General features: G+C 46.7%; 1 protein-coding gene across 4 annotated transcripts in view; it reads left to right on the top strand.

Moving 5' to 3' along the window:
• The window catches only part of LOC137426475 (3-oxo-5-alpha-steroid 4-dehydrogenase 2), a 63,222-nt gene that overhangs the window by 25,877 nt on the left and 22,739 nt on the right, over positions 1-14,606 (top strand). Inside the window, exon 1 of one of the 4 annotated variants that reach the window (XM_078779399.1) lies at positions 1,600-1,938. The exons of 2 other annotated variants lie outside the window; for them this stretch is intronic. In XM_078779399.1, the coding sequence (XP_078635525.1) occupies positions 1,670-1,938 (269 nt within the window). In that variant the 5' untranslated portion in view covers positions 1,600-1,669. Of the gene's footprint in view, positions 1-1,599; positions 1,939-14,606 lie in introns of those variants that run through there. One more of the 4 variants, XM_068115041.2, reaches the window with a different exon arrangement.

Here is a 14,606-nt window from a genome sequence, read left to right on the forward strand (position 1 = left end):
CGAGCCACCACCAAAGGGTACCGTTGGTTGAATGTTTTTAGGTGCATACGCGGTGTTTTTGTGGCGCCACACCCGAACACGCCCATCTGTCACGTACAGCAAGAACCGGCTTTCATCCGACCAATGAACTCGCCTCCAAGACCGGATGTTCCATCCACGTCGCGCTAGGCACCATGCCAAACGCTCCCTCTGATGTCGTTCGAGTAGCCTTGGACGCTTGATCACTCGTCTTGACCTTAAACCGGCCGATTTCAGGCGGTTCCTCACGGTACGGTGACATAGCCTTCTGTTGGGCAGCCAGTTGTCCTTCAGGAAATGGCTCGAGGCGAAGGGATATCGTCGCACCAGTCTCAAAAGCGCTCTATCTTGGCGGACTGTTGTCACGCGAGGTCTTCCAGACCTTGGGCGGTCCTTCACCGCATCCGTTTCCTGGTGTTTCTGCACCAACCGACTGATCACCGAATGGTGGTAACCAAACGTTCGAGCTACAGCTTTTCTGGACATTCCGGACTCGATCATGCCTATTATCCGCCATCGTTCTCCGTCCGACAACCGTCTACGAGCCACCATTACGAGAAAATGACCATGTAACCCCCACACGAGCTCAGGCGTGACTTGCAATAACCCGTTATGATAGTGCATTTACAGAAAATCACGACCACGTGGATGATAACACGTGCTGCACGAGCGATGGGCGTCACAGATGAGTGCACTCATCTGCATTTCATCAATGGATAATTGCTAATGTCATACCAATCATTATTTGATCTCACATACCTTAGAATATATGCCAATGTATACATATACACAAAGAATATATATTAGGGGGTGCTTACCTTAATTCGTTGTGTAGGGGTGCTTAACTTAATTCTTTGTGTATATATGGTGCTAAACATCTATCGGTAAAGTGAAACGCAAAAAGCTCGAATAGTGAGTTTGCAATGCCGGGTTGGCTGACTTACTCATCCCAGATGAGGTTGAGGATGTACTGATGTAGACCCATGGCAATGGAATTGTGGACCCAACTTTGGTGAGGTTCTGGACTGAAAGGGTCGAAACCTCTATGAAGAACGGAGCTCACCTGTTAATCCAGGCAGTCGGAAAATCTATCATTTGCTTAGAGGTTAGTAAACTTCTTACTTTAGGTGAACAACTGTTTTGAGTTTTGTGATGAAGATAAAGTTGATTAGTATAGTTTACAACATCCTTTAAATGTTAATATAATGATTCAGAAATTATTTGGTGTGTGTGTGTGTGTGTGCGCGCGTGTGTGTGTGTGTGTGTGTGTGTGTGTGTGTGTGTGTGTGTGTGTGTGTGTGTGCTACATAACCCTTATCCTTGGAATGTGTCCCATGAATCTTGAACCAACACGAGCTGGTACATGCCTGTGTAGCTTTGTGCGTGCGTTGTTGCTTTATGCCAAATAACAAGTTGCATTTGCCAGTGTCGGCCTTCATCTGCACGATTCATTGCCCAACCCATGCACACCCACCATAAGTAACTTCAGTCATGTTACGTCAACTAACACTTGCTCCAATGAGTGTCGCATGTGTGCCCCCCAGCCCCTCCCCTGGTTCCTCCTAAAAGGGTGAGGCCATGCCTCGACAGCATAAGACCTTGCACTTTCCCAAGACACACAGCCATTATTTGATAACAAACACGAACACTAATGGAGTGCAATGAGCCATGCATCTTCACCTTCTCGACGCTACTTACCGTTGGTGCTGTTTTGCTACTCTGGCAACAGCAACGACGGGCTTCAACCTATGGCCGTTACAACCCGACCGACTCCGTGCTGTTGCTGCCGGCTCGGTTAACCTGGCTTTTGCAAGAGCTCCCTTCGTTTCTCGTCCCCACACTTTTGTTGACGACGTCCAGGGAGTTGGCGCTTCCAAACATTATGTTGCTGCTCATGTTCTGTGGTCATTACTTCCAACGGTGAGACCAAACGATTTGATTTGGGTCTCAGAGACACCTAGTTGAGCTGGAATGTTAGGTCACATTAGGACATTCAGCATTGTGCTTTCTTTCCACTTTCATCCCAATTTCACCTTTCTTTTACAGTATTTGCATTTGCGAAGTTTCACCAAGTCTATTTGTATTATTCAGTAATAGGTTGTCCTGCATTCTGTGTTCCCTGGTTCATAATGCTGGGATCCCATGTGCAATTCCCATTTACAATGTTGATTCGGTTAGCGTCTGATATTGTTCTACTAAGTGATGTAAAAACAAGACCGAAAGTCTAACATCGGCATAACTGGGCTTGTTTGATACTTTAGTTGAGAGGATAGTATGACCTGGGTGGGGGTACCTGGGTGGGGATACCTGGGTGGGGGTACCTGGGTGGGGGTATCGTTTTCCAGGTGGCTCGTCCACTGGACCACAACCGTACTTGGTTGGCTGTATTCGAGGATAAGGCTAGAAACTACAACGTTATTATTGTGATAAGATGCCGCACACATTTTAGTCCTTGAGCCAGACCAAAAGTAATGCTCCGGCGGGGGGAGTAATTCTCATTATGATTTTCCATTAGACCAATGTCTCAAGTGTCAGAAAAGGTGTGATGGACATCTGAGAACGGTAGCTTAGTGCCCGGATGGACGCCATCTTTGAAACCACCCAGCTCGAAAATGCCCATTTGGTGGGGTACATTGTTGCACGTGTACCTGGACTTCTATACTAGCTATCGATGTGCGGTTGACGACTAAATATACGTCCGATGTGTACCGTCTAAATAAAAAATAATATGAAGCATTTTGTTTTAGATTAATTATTATAAAAATCAATTATCGAAAAAAAATCATATATTTTTCAATATTTTATTATTAGACTTGTACTTTTTTTAGTGAAACAACACTGGTATGATTTTCCAAATTATGCATTGTGCTACACCGTTTATCTGTCTATAAAAATAACTCAAAAACTAAAACATATCATCCACCACGAGTTTACAACAAATAAATGTAAAGAGGCATAAAATGACTTAGGCCGCCGCTGGCATTATCTATTCTGACGATAACGCAAGTTAGGAATGTCGTACGGAGAGGATTTTAACACCATACGATATCTAATAAGCAGGCGGAAATTGTTACATAGGAAATCTGCACTTTGGTGGCCATCTTGGATTTCAAAATGGCCGCCAATTATATTAATTATTCATTACTAGAGTTTGGAAAGACGTATGGAGCTGATTTTAACACCATACGATGTATATTCCTAATAAGCAAGCGGAGGTATCATTGAACATGTCATGTTTTAGTCAAATAACACCGGTATGATCTTCCAAATTATACATTTTGCTAAACCGTTTATCTGTCTATAAAGATTTTCAGGCAATTTGGCCTGCATTATAATAGAGAACAACATATGCTATACAATATACAGTGCACACAAAGTTAATCATCAGAGTCGCCATCAGAGTCATTGGCATCCTGAGCCACGATAGCATCATCCTGCACCATGTTGGAGCATCCCTGCAGCTTACACACAACAGTGCACTTCAACCCATTCAGTATGCAGGAGCAATCTGACGGTCGACACGTCCTTCTGCATGTGCATGAGATGAGATTCAAGACGACATCTGGAGCTGGTAGACCCGCCATCCATCGGATTGTGAGCGAACCGCCATCATCGAGTTCCCAACCATGTCCTGCTGATGGTGTTGGGACGTCTGGTAGGTTTTCAAGGCTGCGTCGCCAGATAGCCGCCTGATAGTTGGCCCTAAGCGTATGCTGCATCAAGGAGTCTTCACAAGGCGGCAATTGTCCAGATTCGATCTGGCCCTTCTTTGCACAGAACATGTGATAACGGAGCGAATTAACACCGACGATCTTCGTGTTCTTGGCGTACAGCTGACACGTGAAGGCCTGAATGCTATTGAAGACGTCTGTTGGTACATTCCACGAAGATCCCAGATCTGTGAATGCTTGAAGATACAGCTCATTCGCTTGCACAAGCTTCAAAGCCTTTATCTTTCCTTGGCTAGCCAGAGCACTCACAGTGTCACACCTGCTCCATGCATGAAGCCCTGGCAATGCACTGCAAACTCCAGACCCCAATACCGCAGCCAACTTTCCAACGTCGATCATTCTGACTCGAACCTTTGTTCCTCGTCTGATGAAGAGCTGACTATCGATGGTTCTGCTGAGATGAAGACTGATGATCAGAACGTCGGTGTCATCTGCCACTAAGATGATCGTCTTGTAGTGGGTAGCGGCGTGCTTTGCGTGGAGAAACATACGCGTGTCTGCTTCCTCGTGGCTACATTCGAGTGCTTGCACCAACTTCCACCTATCGCGGGTCAGTACCAGACATTTTTCACCACAGGTGACATACAGTGTTCTGTTGCCTAGCTTTTCGCGATTTGTTTCATGTTTCCACGACTCCGCCAGAAACACAACCAGTTTCTCCTTTGTCTGGCTGCAAGCAAGGAGACGCCGCCAGTTCATGATTTTGTGTGCGGGTCTGATCTCGCTGAAACTGATGCCTTCATTTGAACCGCGGTTCACACGCTCAGCTGCTTTGATGGATTCTTCTGTGTATGTGTCAAAGACAACATCGATGCGCTCACTGCCTTGACCAGCGTGAAGCGCTGCAGCAAGGATGCGGTCAGATAGTTCTTCGAACGTGTCGTTCTCGCCATGCATCTTTTGTATGAGAGCCATCGCATCAATTTATTGTTGCACTTCGCTTGTCAACGTTCTCGGCTGGTTCCACAAGACCTTCCATGTGTTTCGCATGAATCATCATCGAGAGCAGCAGCGAGAGTCTCGTGGCAAACATCCTCCTTGATGCTGCGAATTTTGAGGTCAGTGCTTCGAATCTGGGGTTCCTTGTCAGGATGATTGCTTTCTATCCACACCTGGAAGCCCTTCCAAATGATGCGCATTAGTGCCTCGTACATCAACTTGTGGAGTCGCACAGCACGGTTGTATTGCTTGCCTTCCAGAACCCTGTTGATGGAACCTTCAGCGATTACTCCTGACTCAACAGCTACATCCCGAAGGCCTGCATCTCCAAACAGTTTCCCAATGCTCGACATGAAGTTACAGATGGTATGGAAGTTCCCCATCATGAGCACGATTCTTCCATATCGATCGACATCTTTCCATGCTATTTCGGTCGCCTTAGCAAATAGTGCCTGGTCTAGCACCACCGGTATACGCTCAAGCTGAAGTGATGACATGATGTTCAGAGCTTCTCTGAGGATTTCTTGCACTGTTGCCATATCTGTGGCAGGCGCGTTTATAGTCGGCAGGTAGCCAACTACATCTTCCGTCACCTGAACACGATCTCTAGTCATGATGTTGAAACCAGTCCACGAACTGATTGTCTGGTCGCATGGTTCCAGCATGCGAGTCATAATCCATACGTGATTTCGGCGCTGCGCAAGGGATGTTGCGCCTGCAAGTGTCAGAAAGATCTGCAGGCTTGATTGCAGGTGGGCCCTCTCGTTTCCCACCGCTGTATATTGGAACTAAATCGCTGGATGACGGGATAGATCGCTTCTTATCTGCTTTGGATACTGCCGATGGAGGTTGGGGCGGCAAACACGACTGCGACTTCGGTTGGACGATGATACCGTTGACGCGATGCGATGTTCCGCCACCACTCAGCGATTCCTCTAGCCTGTCGATGTTATCGAATGCTAATACAGTCGGGACCGAAGGGTGCACATGTGACGGAAGTGGTACTGTATCTTTCTCCACACTTGCTAATTTGTCTATGCATAGCGCTGTCTCGATTTCTTCCAGAACTGTGTACGAACATCCGTGCCCGAGTCGATTCAATATTCTGATGACCTCTGTATTACCGGTGAGCGTTTTCATGACCCACGGAAGTAGGACATGCTTCGATGTTCTGATGGTACCCCGGTGTACAGCATTGATGATATCTTGAGCCATCGACCATACCAGTGTGTCGGCACGCGCAGAGCTACCCCCACTCCCGCAAATCAAAGTATGCAGAAATACACGAAGAGAATCTGGTATCTTCACGTAATCTGAAGTGAGTTCTGCTGGCTGAGGCGGCCAACGTTCATTGTAATGAGCATCTTTGATCTGGTGTCGCAGTGAAGTAGCTGCACGCACAATGTTACTTTCACCGTCCGTTCGTTCAAATGCTTTCACTTCTGCTTTCAGGTTTACGCACTCTGCAGCAATCTCTCGCTTTGTCAGATTATCGGGCATCAAGTATACACGGTGTTTCACATTGAAGAAGATGAGCGATTCTCCAAACTCTCTTTGTAATGTGCGCTGCAGATTCTTCTTGATGGAGTCACGAACATCAACTGAAAATGTATCTGAAGACAGGATATCTGTTGCAACATCAACTATTGGAACAATCCTCGGGTTCAAGAACAAGTCAGTGCGAATGAAATTGAATATACATCGTATCATTTCTTTTTTCTCGATATTATCTTCAATGTCAGTTTCTACTTGAGGTTTTTGGGGCCGTGTGTAGTTTCTATAGCAGGAGAAGTGGTAGTGAGCCTCAGCTGCAACCATATCTCGTGTAGTCAATGCCAAAACTCTCTCATCATTGCGAGCTGTCGCAGCATCTCTTATTGTCTTATCTGCTCGAAGTTCAACAGCCAAGACAACTGTTTCACGGGTACGACTGCCTTTTATGAATTTTGAAGCATGCTGGCAAAAAATGCATTTATCATCGTAGACCGTTGAAGTTGATCCTGTCTCTTCCCGTGATGATTGCCGTCGCACCGCATCGCCAGTATCAACTGAAGAACTTCTAGCTGCATTGGTCAAAGTAGCTAGGTGGTTTTTGTGAGTGAAGTCTGATCTACAAGCCCTATGGTATAATATTGGAATATTAGGAAGTTCAACTGCGCCTTCTTGGACTAGCTTTAGAATTGGATAAAAGTTTCTAACTGCGGCTGCGTCACACAATGTCTTCCAAGAACTGTTGCCCGCTGCCTTGCTTAGTTCAGAGAGTGGCGACTTCTTGCTGCACAGGATGCACGTTCCGGACTCAGGTTCAATCTTCGCCCGTTTCGCCTCGACACCGGCCATCTCAGCTGAAAGAACAAAAAGACTGACGTTAGATTACTCCGATATCCGAAAAGCTCGCCAGCTTACATAGACATACTCATCCAAGTCAGTGAACATGTTAGATGGCGCCACAATACAACTCTATAATAGAGTTGTATGTGGCGCCATCTAACATGTTCACTTTTAGTTCTTAAGCCACCCCCCCCCCCCCCCCCCTCAGAAATTAATCAGGTCACCGCAACAAATCTCAGACTGAGATATAGAATATAGAATATAGATATAGAATAGACTGACGTCACTTTCGGCACTGGGTTCTGTGGGTTGATTATCGGTGGGAAATTCCAACTGACATAGTTTCGGTTTGTGGAAAGTGCATGCCTTTTCATATATTTTTTGTGTACACTCGTGGTGGATGATATGTTTTAGTTTTTGAGTTATTTTTATAGACAGATAAACGGTGTAGCACAATGCATAATTTGGAAAATCATACCAGTGTTGTTTCACTAAAAAAAGTACAAGTCTAATAATAAAATATTGAAAAATATATGATTTTTTTTCGATAATTGATTTTTATAATAATTAATCTAAAACAAAATGCTTCATATTATTTTTTATTTAGACGGTACACATCGGACGTATATTTAGTCGTCAACCGCACATCGATAGCTAGTATAGAAGTCCAGATACACGTGCAACAATGTACCCCACCAAATGGGCATTTTCGAGCTGGGTGGTTTCAAAGATGGCGTCCATCCGGGCACTAAGCTACCGTTCTCAGATGTCCATCACACCTTTTCTGACACTTGAGACATTGGTCTAATGGAAAATCATAATGAGAATTACTCCCCCCGCCGGAGCATTCACTTCAAAAAATGGCCGGTTGGCTCAAGGACTATTTCCTTCTTATTACTTGTGATGTCACGATATCCATTCTTCAACATTGTTCTTTTCCTTTCACAGGTGATTTTATCAGAGCAGAGCCTTGTCTTCATCATTAACTGTGTATGACGTCTTCCTGGTGATTACAAAATCTACCTGCTTCTTACTGTATAATACCTCCATGAGATTTCAGCTGTTATGGGTCCACATGACCTATCATATAAATTGGTGCATAACAACGTTGTCATCTTTGAGTAAATTAACTATGGAAGGAGGATGGAGGTAAAAGTAATGTCAACACGTTGGATGCAGCACCCTTACACACTGTAATAAGATGACGTTGAGTCGCAATTTAGGAGATGGAGGCGTATTTGATCACCATAGAATGCAGCGTCAATCGGCATCGCACATGACCATATCAGCGGCCTCCTCTTGACCCCCTATACTGTACCTACTCACATGCAACGCCATCATGCTACATATATATATATATATATATATATATATATATATATATATATATATATATATATATATATATATATATATATATATATATATATATATACAGACTTGGCATTTAATATGGAATATTTTTTTTGTGGGGGTGAACTTACTTTTCAAGATGACTTAGAACCAAAAGTTCATTGGAATTATGTTGAAATTATTCTAGATTTTGTTAATGTGACCTTTAAAAGAAACAAAAACCACATTTGACATTTCGAAGCAAATAAATTGATCCTTGAAAGTGATGTAAACTGATATCGAACTCAATTCATGGACAGTACTGTGTTAAACTTCTGTACGTTTTCCAGAAGTATCTCTTTATTTTGCACATTAGCCAAAAAAAATTTCAACAAAAACAAAATCTAAATTATGACTGGGATTACGGACAGTAAAATTACAGTTCAGTACTTCGTGTAACCCCCACGAGCATTCAGGAGAGCACGTACACGTCGAGGCATGCTGTTCACGAGATTTGCCAAGGTTTGGACAGGAATCGCTTGCCATGCAGTGACAATAGCCTGCTGCAATTCACGCACAGAGGTCGGCTGCTGGTCCAAGTTGTCGATTTGACGCGTTAATTCTGCCCACAAGTTCTCTATCGGATTCATATCCGGGGACATGGCAGGCCACTCCATATGCTCTACACCATGGTCAGAAAGAAAGTGTTGGATCATGTGAGCACGATGAGGCCGTGCATTGTCATCTTGGAAGACAAAGTTTCCTCGAAAGGCTGCACGAGCAAATGGAAGCAATGTTTCTTCCAGAATGACCCTGTACTTGAACTGGTTCGCACGGTTTCCATTCAGAACAACCAGGTCAGTTTTGCCCCCTGCATGAAAAGCAGCCCAAACGGTCACCCCGTCACCTCCAGCTTGGACTCATGGCACTATACAATCTTCGTTGTGGGCTTCATGCACTTGTCTGCGCACTCGGACGCGGCCATCTTGACGATAGACCAGAAATCTAGACTCGTCACTGAAGGTCACGTGATTCCAGTGTCCTGGCTGCCATTGATGGTGCTCTCTGGCCCACTGCAATCAGCGCTGGCTGTGTTGTCTGGTCAGGCGTGGCTTTCTCAGGGGACGCCTGCCAGGATAGCCTGCTTGAACCAGTCGTTGGTTGACTAGCCTTCTGGATACAGGCACATTTGTCAGTTGCTGCCACTCAGCCCTAAGCCGATTAGCTGACTTGGTACGGCCATTGCAGACTAACCGGTGCAGCTGGCGATCATCTCTCCTTGTGGTTCTGTGTGGACGTCCTGGCCTCGGTATTGGAGTAGGCACACCCCTCTGAGCATTTCGTTTCAGGATCTTTGACACCTGACCATGAGTGATGCCATACTGCCGAGCAATAGCACGCTGTTTCATGCCAGGATTTCGTAAAGCCACCACTCCATGACAAACAGCATTGTCAAGTTGACGGACCATCTCCAGAGGAAGTGGAAATAACTTTTGTAGACGTTCAGCAGTTGTTTTCCACTAATACAGAACGCAACAACCTTTATATACCTGATTGTGAAGCCAATCGTCAAATGTACCTGTCCTTACATTTTGTCACGCCACCTGCGATATAATCCTGTTATTGACTTCTTGTTGCGAAAGACAATCAGTGACATGGTTCTTTCAAAAAGACATCACCGAAGGGTAAAATAAACTCACCAGATTGATATACTGAGTTCAGAAAGTAAACCCAAGTCAAGAAAAAATATATATTCCATATTAAATGCCAAGTCTGTATATCTATATATCTGTGCAGCGTCTGTCCTGTGTCCTGTTGTCATGTCTTGTCTTGTCTTGTCTTGTCACTAAACGACTCCTTCAAACTTTTGTTTCCGTGGTTGTGAAGTGTTTTTAATAACGTTGTGGTGGTTTTGAATCACGTGGTGGTGAGGTGTTTTGAATTACGTGGTGGTGTGTTTTGAATTACGTGGTGGTGAGGTGTTTTGAATTATGTGGTGGTGAGGTGTTTTGAATTACGTGGTGATGAGGTGTTTTGAATTACTTGGTGGTGAGGTGTTTTGAATTACGTGGTGGTGAGGTGTTTTGAATTACGTGGTGATGAGGTGTTTTGAATTACTTGGTGGTGAGGTGTTTTGAATTACGTGGTGGTGAGGTGTTTTGAATTACGTGGTGATGAGGTGTTTTGAATTACGTGGTGGTGAGGTGTTTTGAATTACGTGGTGATGAGGTGTTTTGAATTACGTGGTGGTGAGGTGTTTTGAATTACGTGGTGGTGAGGTGTTTTGAATTACGTGGTGATGAGGTGTTTTGAATTACTTGGTGGTGAGGTGTTTTGAATTACGTGGTGGTGGGGTATAATCGTCCCAAACTTCCAGCCTGCACCTACCCCCCCCCCCCCCCCCCCCCCTCCAGGTATGTGCTGAGGGGTTCTTTCTTGAAAAAAAAAACATTCAACCTAAATCTTCAACCGAAATTGCCTATAAAAATGTAATATCACAAACACAACAAATACATTTGTGCAAAGTAATTGTTTGTATTATGATTGGTGCAAATCATGACAACACAGCAACTCAGGTACAGTCATTAGCCTCAGTTAAAATAAGCCCGTTCCTCAGTAACGACGCTTGGTGAGGCGAGCGCAGCGAGCCGAGCCAAGCTAGTGTATATATATATATATTGTGAGAAACCACCGGTGAAACCACCTGTTCTCACCCAGATTTGGTGCCCCGCCCACCGCGTGACGTGGCCTCCTTGGAGCCTCACGCGATCGGGAGACGATTCGGCACGTGATTGGTGGAGAGTCGAGAGAGGCGGTCGCCATCTTATGCAACGGACGCGACTCTCGAAGGCTCCGAGTGGGAAATAGATAAAGGGATTTCCCTTAATCTTCATGACAGCCGCGTTGGGCTGATCGTTTACCGTTCTGTATTTTACGAGTGAGTAACTCCGGAAGAGAACGAGTGATTCCCGGATCTCGTGGATTGGAACCGTGAGTCAGATATTGCCTGCGTCGTGTTGGAGCTGCTGGCCGACCGTTCCTGCAGGCCTTGTGCGGTGTATTCCACTCTGTTACCCTCCGAGTCCCGGAGATCGTCGATTGGAACCGCGAGTGATCTTGCCTGCGTCCTGTTTGGAGCTTCTGGGGCCGACAGTTCCTGCAGGCTTTGTGCAGTGTATTCCATTCTGTTACCATTTATGGTTTTTGTGATCGAGCCAATAAAGCATCGTGCCTTACCCCTAGAAGGCCGATTAAAACACAATTGTGTTTATTGAGTTCTCTCTGTCCACTCCGTGGACTACTTGAAGCCCGGACATTAACGTCCGTATTCCCATTCCGTGCTGGGAACCATTTCACAGCCGGGATCGCGACAAATGGGTTGCTCGTCCTAGGATCTTTCAAGTGAGAGACATTCGAATTGAGACGGGAATTCGGCATCTGCATCTTCTCTGCATCTTCTCACCAGCGGACGCCGTCTTGGAGGAACTTTCTCGCCGTAGGACGCTGTCTTGGGTGGTGCTTCACTGCAGAATAAGTGAGCCTCGGATCCCTCCAAACAACCGACAAAAAAAAAAAAAAAAACGTGAGTATTTGTACGTGGTATTTTTCTCATTGGCAATTTGATGTGCGGGTGATATTGTGTAGTTCGTGTCGTATTTCCCCAACAGAGCGTTGTGTTTGAGCGTTGTGTTTTGTGCCTTGTCTTATGATAACTCGTAGCCAAGCTATGTCGACCAGAGAAGTGAGAGTTCAACCTGATCATGTTGACAGTCACGTGGGTGGCGATGTGAGCGACGCAAGCAGCCTTGACCCGGTCACTCAACCCGAGATGTTAGGAAGCGATTCCATCATGACTAAATGCATGCGTTCGCCCTTCTGGACCGGGCTGACTCCGGTTCAACAACTTGACATGTATAACAGGGAGAATGACAGGGCAGAGGCAGAGCGTGCGGCAGCAGAGAGAGAGCGTGAGAGAGAGAGAGAGCGTGCGGCAGCAGCAGAGGCAGCAGCAGAAGCTGAACGCGTCAGAGAGCATGAGTTGCGAATGTTGACTGAACGACCGCGGGCAGAGGGGTCTGCTGCAAGAGTCCCGGAAACTGTTCATGTTCGTTTGCCGGACTGGACGGGAGACACGAAGCCAGAAGCGTATCTGGAGATGGCGGAGAAGTTGTTGGCTGCCGGTGGCATTGATGAGAGCTTGTGGGTCGGCCATCTTGTGAGCCATCTATCTGAGAGGGCGAGGGAGGTATATGCGAGGATGGCAACCGAGGACGCAAACAAATACAGGGCATTGAAGGCCGAGATTTTGAACGCCTATGCGGTGTCCGCATGTATTTATAGGAGAAATTTTTTCAGCTGGACTCGTGAGTCCAGTCAAACCTATGAGGAACATTCGCGGGCCTTGTTGGAACAGCTGCAGAGATGGTTCAAGGGGAGCAAGGTTGAGTTACCTCAAGCGGTTGCGGAACTCCTGGTGCGTTACCGTATCGATCAACAGCTTCCGCTTGACTTAGCATTGTTTCTTGTCGACAAAGACACTGTTTCCTTGGCAGACTGCGTCAACCTTATTGATAAACATGTTTTGGCGTGCAAAATGCTGCAAGTCACGCAGTCGCGTCGTAAGACGGAGGAGTCTGCGATCAAGACCGCCCCCCGTCTGCCCGGCGGCTGGATCGAGGGGAGGGGTTCTCCGATGCCCTCCACTGGTGGCGGTCGCGAGCCGCAGACCAGGGCAGGGCCCTGGTGCGATTTCTGCAAACGCGTGGGGCACGGTGAAAACCGCTGCTTCTCTAATCCCGCTAGTCCGGCCTACCGAGGCAACCCTCCTGTTAAGTCGGAGGGAGATCAGTGGAGCTCATCCGCCGGGCCCTCGCACACGACGGTGGCATCGGTGACCGAGGTCACTGCCACCGAGGCTAATTCCATTCATCCACTGTACCAGGATTATTCAGGGACAGCCTTAGTGGGTGGCCCTGATTCGATGCTGAAGTTTGAGGCCCAATACCTTCGGGATACTGGGGCGACACGGTGTGTTCTCCGGGCGGGGGTAGTTCCGGCCTCTCAGATGCGTTATACCGGCGAGTATACCCTCCTTCGGGGCATTGACCGGGTTCTTGGCCGGTATCCCCTTGCCCTCCTCGAGGTCCGGAGTGACATTTTTAAGGGTCCAGTGACCTGTGTGGTGGTACCCTACTACCCGATACCCGGGGTCTCCTTGCTGATTGGCAATGATGCCATGGCCAGGGAGGAGTCATTGACTCTGACCTGTGGGGGGGGTCACTAGATCCCAGAGTAAACAGGCGGAGAGAGTGGCGGAGTCAGACATATCTTCACTCTGGCCCGAGGAGCCTAGCGCCTCGACTCCAGTTCCCGACGGTGACGTTGCGTCAGCTGAAGTCCACCCGAGCCTCCCGTCAAGCCACCCTCAGGTGCCGTGCTCCTCAGGGACCGCTCCCGCCATGTCGCGATTCAGCAGGAACGCTAATGCTAAGGTATATGTGGGAAACCTGGGCAATGGAGCAGCGAAAGCCGAGCTAGGGAGGGTCTTCGAACATTACGGACCACTCCGCAACGTATGGGTTGCTCGAAACCCACCTGGATTTACAGTTGTTGAGTTTGAAGAGCCACGAGATGCTGAAGATTCGGTCAGAGCCCTTGATGGAAGGTTAATTTGCGGATCGCGGGTGTGCGTCGAGATGTCGAATGGCATGTCGCGGCGGCCTCGTTTCAGACGCCCTTTGGTCCGCAGGCCTTTCGACCCGAACGATCGATGTTACCAGTGCGGTGAAAGGGGTCATTACGCATATGACTGTTGTTCTCGACACCGGAGGAGTACCCGCCGCTCTAGGTCTCGGCCCGTTTCCTTCCTGTCAACGCTTCCCCCAACTTGAGTTTGGCCCCCTTGCCTCTCTATTGTGCTTTGTGTGAAGTGTAACTCTTGTAGGGTAGATATTAATGTGGTGTATGGTGTTAAAATTTGTGTGTGAAAAAAAAAAAAAAACCAAACTGGTTCATTGTTAACCTGTTAATGCCTGTTAATTGCCTGTGCGTTAATAATTGCGTTATTGTTGCGCTATTGCATTGCGTTGTATTGTTGCGTTGTTGCGTTATTGTTGTTAATAAGTGTTAATAATTGTTAATTGCGTTAATTGCCTGTTAGCGATTACCGCCATCATCTTGCCATGTGATTTGCACCTACTACAAATACTGGTTTTAAAAACGCCGTCTATTCGACGGGGTTTTTACTTAGGGGGG

Source organism: Myxine glutinosa, chromosome 5 (assembly GCF_964187855.1).
Source record: "Myxine glutinosa chromosome 5, kmMyxGlut1.1, whole genome shotgun sequence".
Classification (NCBI taxonomy): Eukaryota; Metazoa; Chordata; class Myxini; order Myxiniformes; family Myxinidae; genus Myxine; species Myxine glutinosa.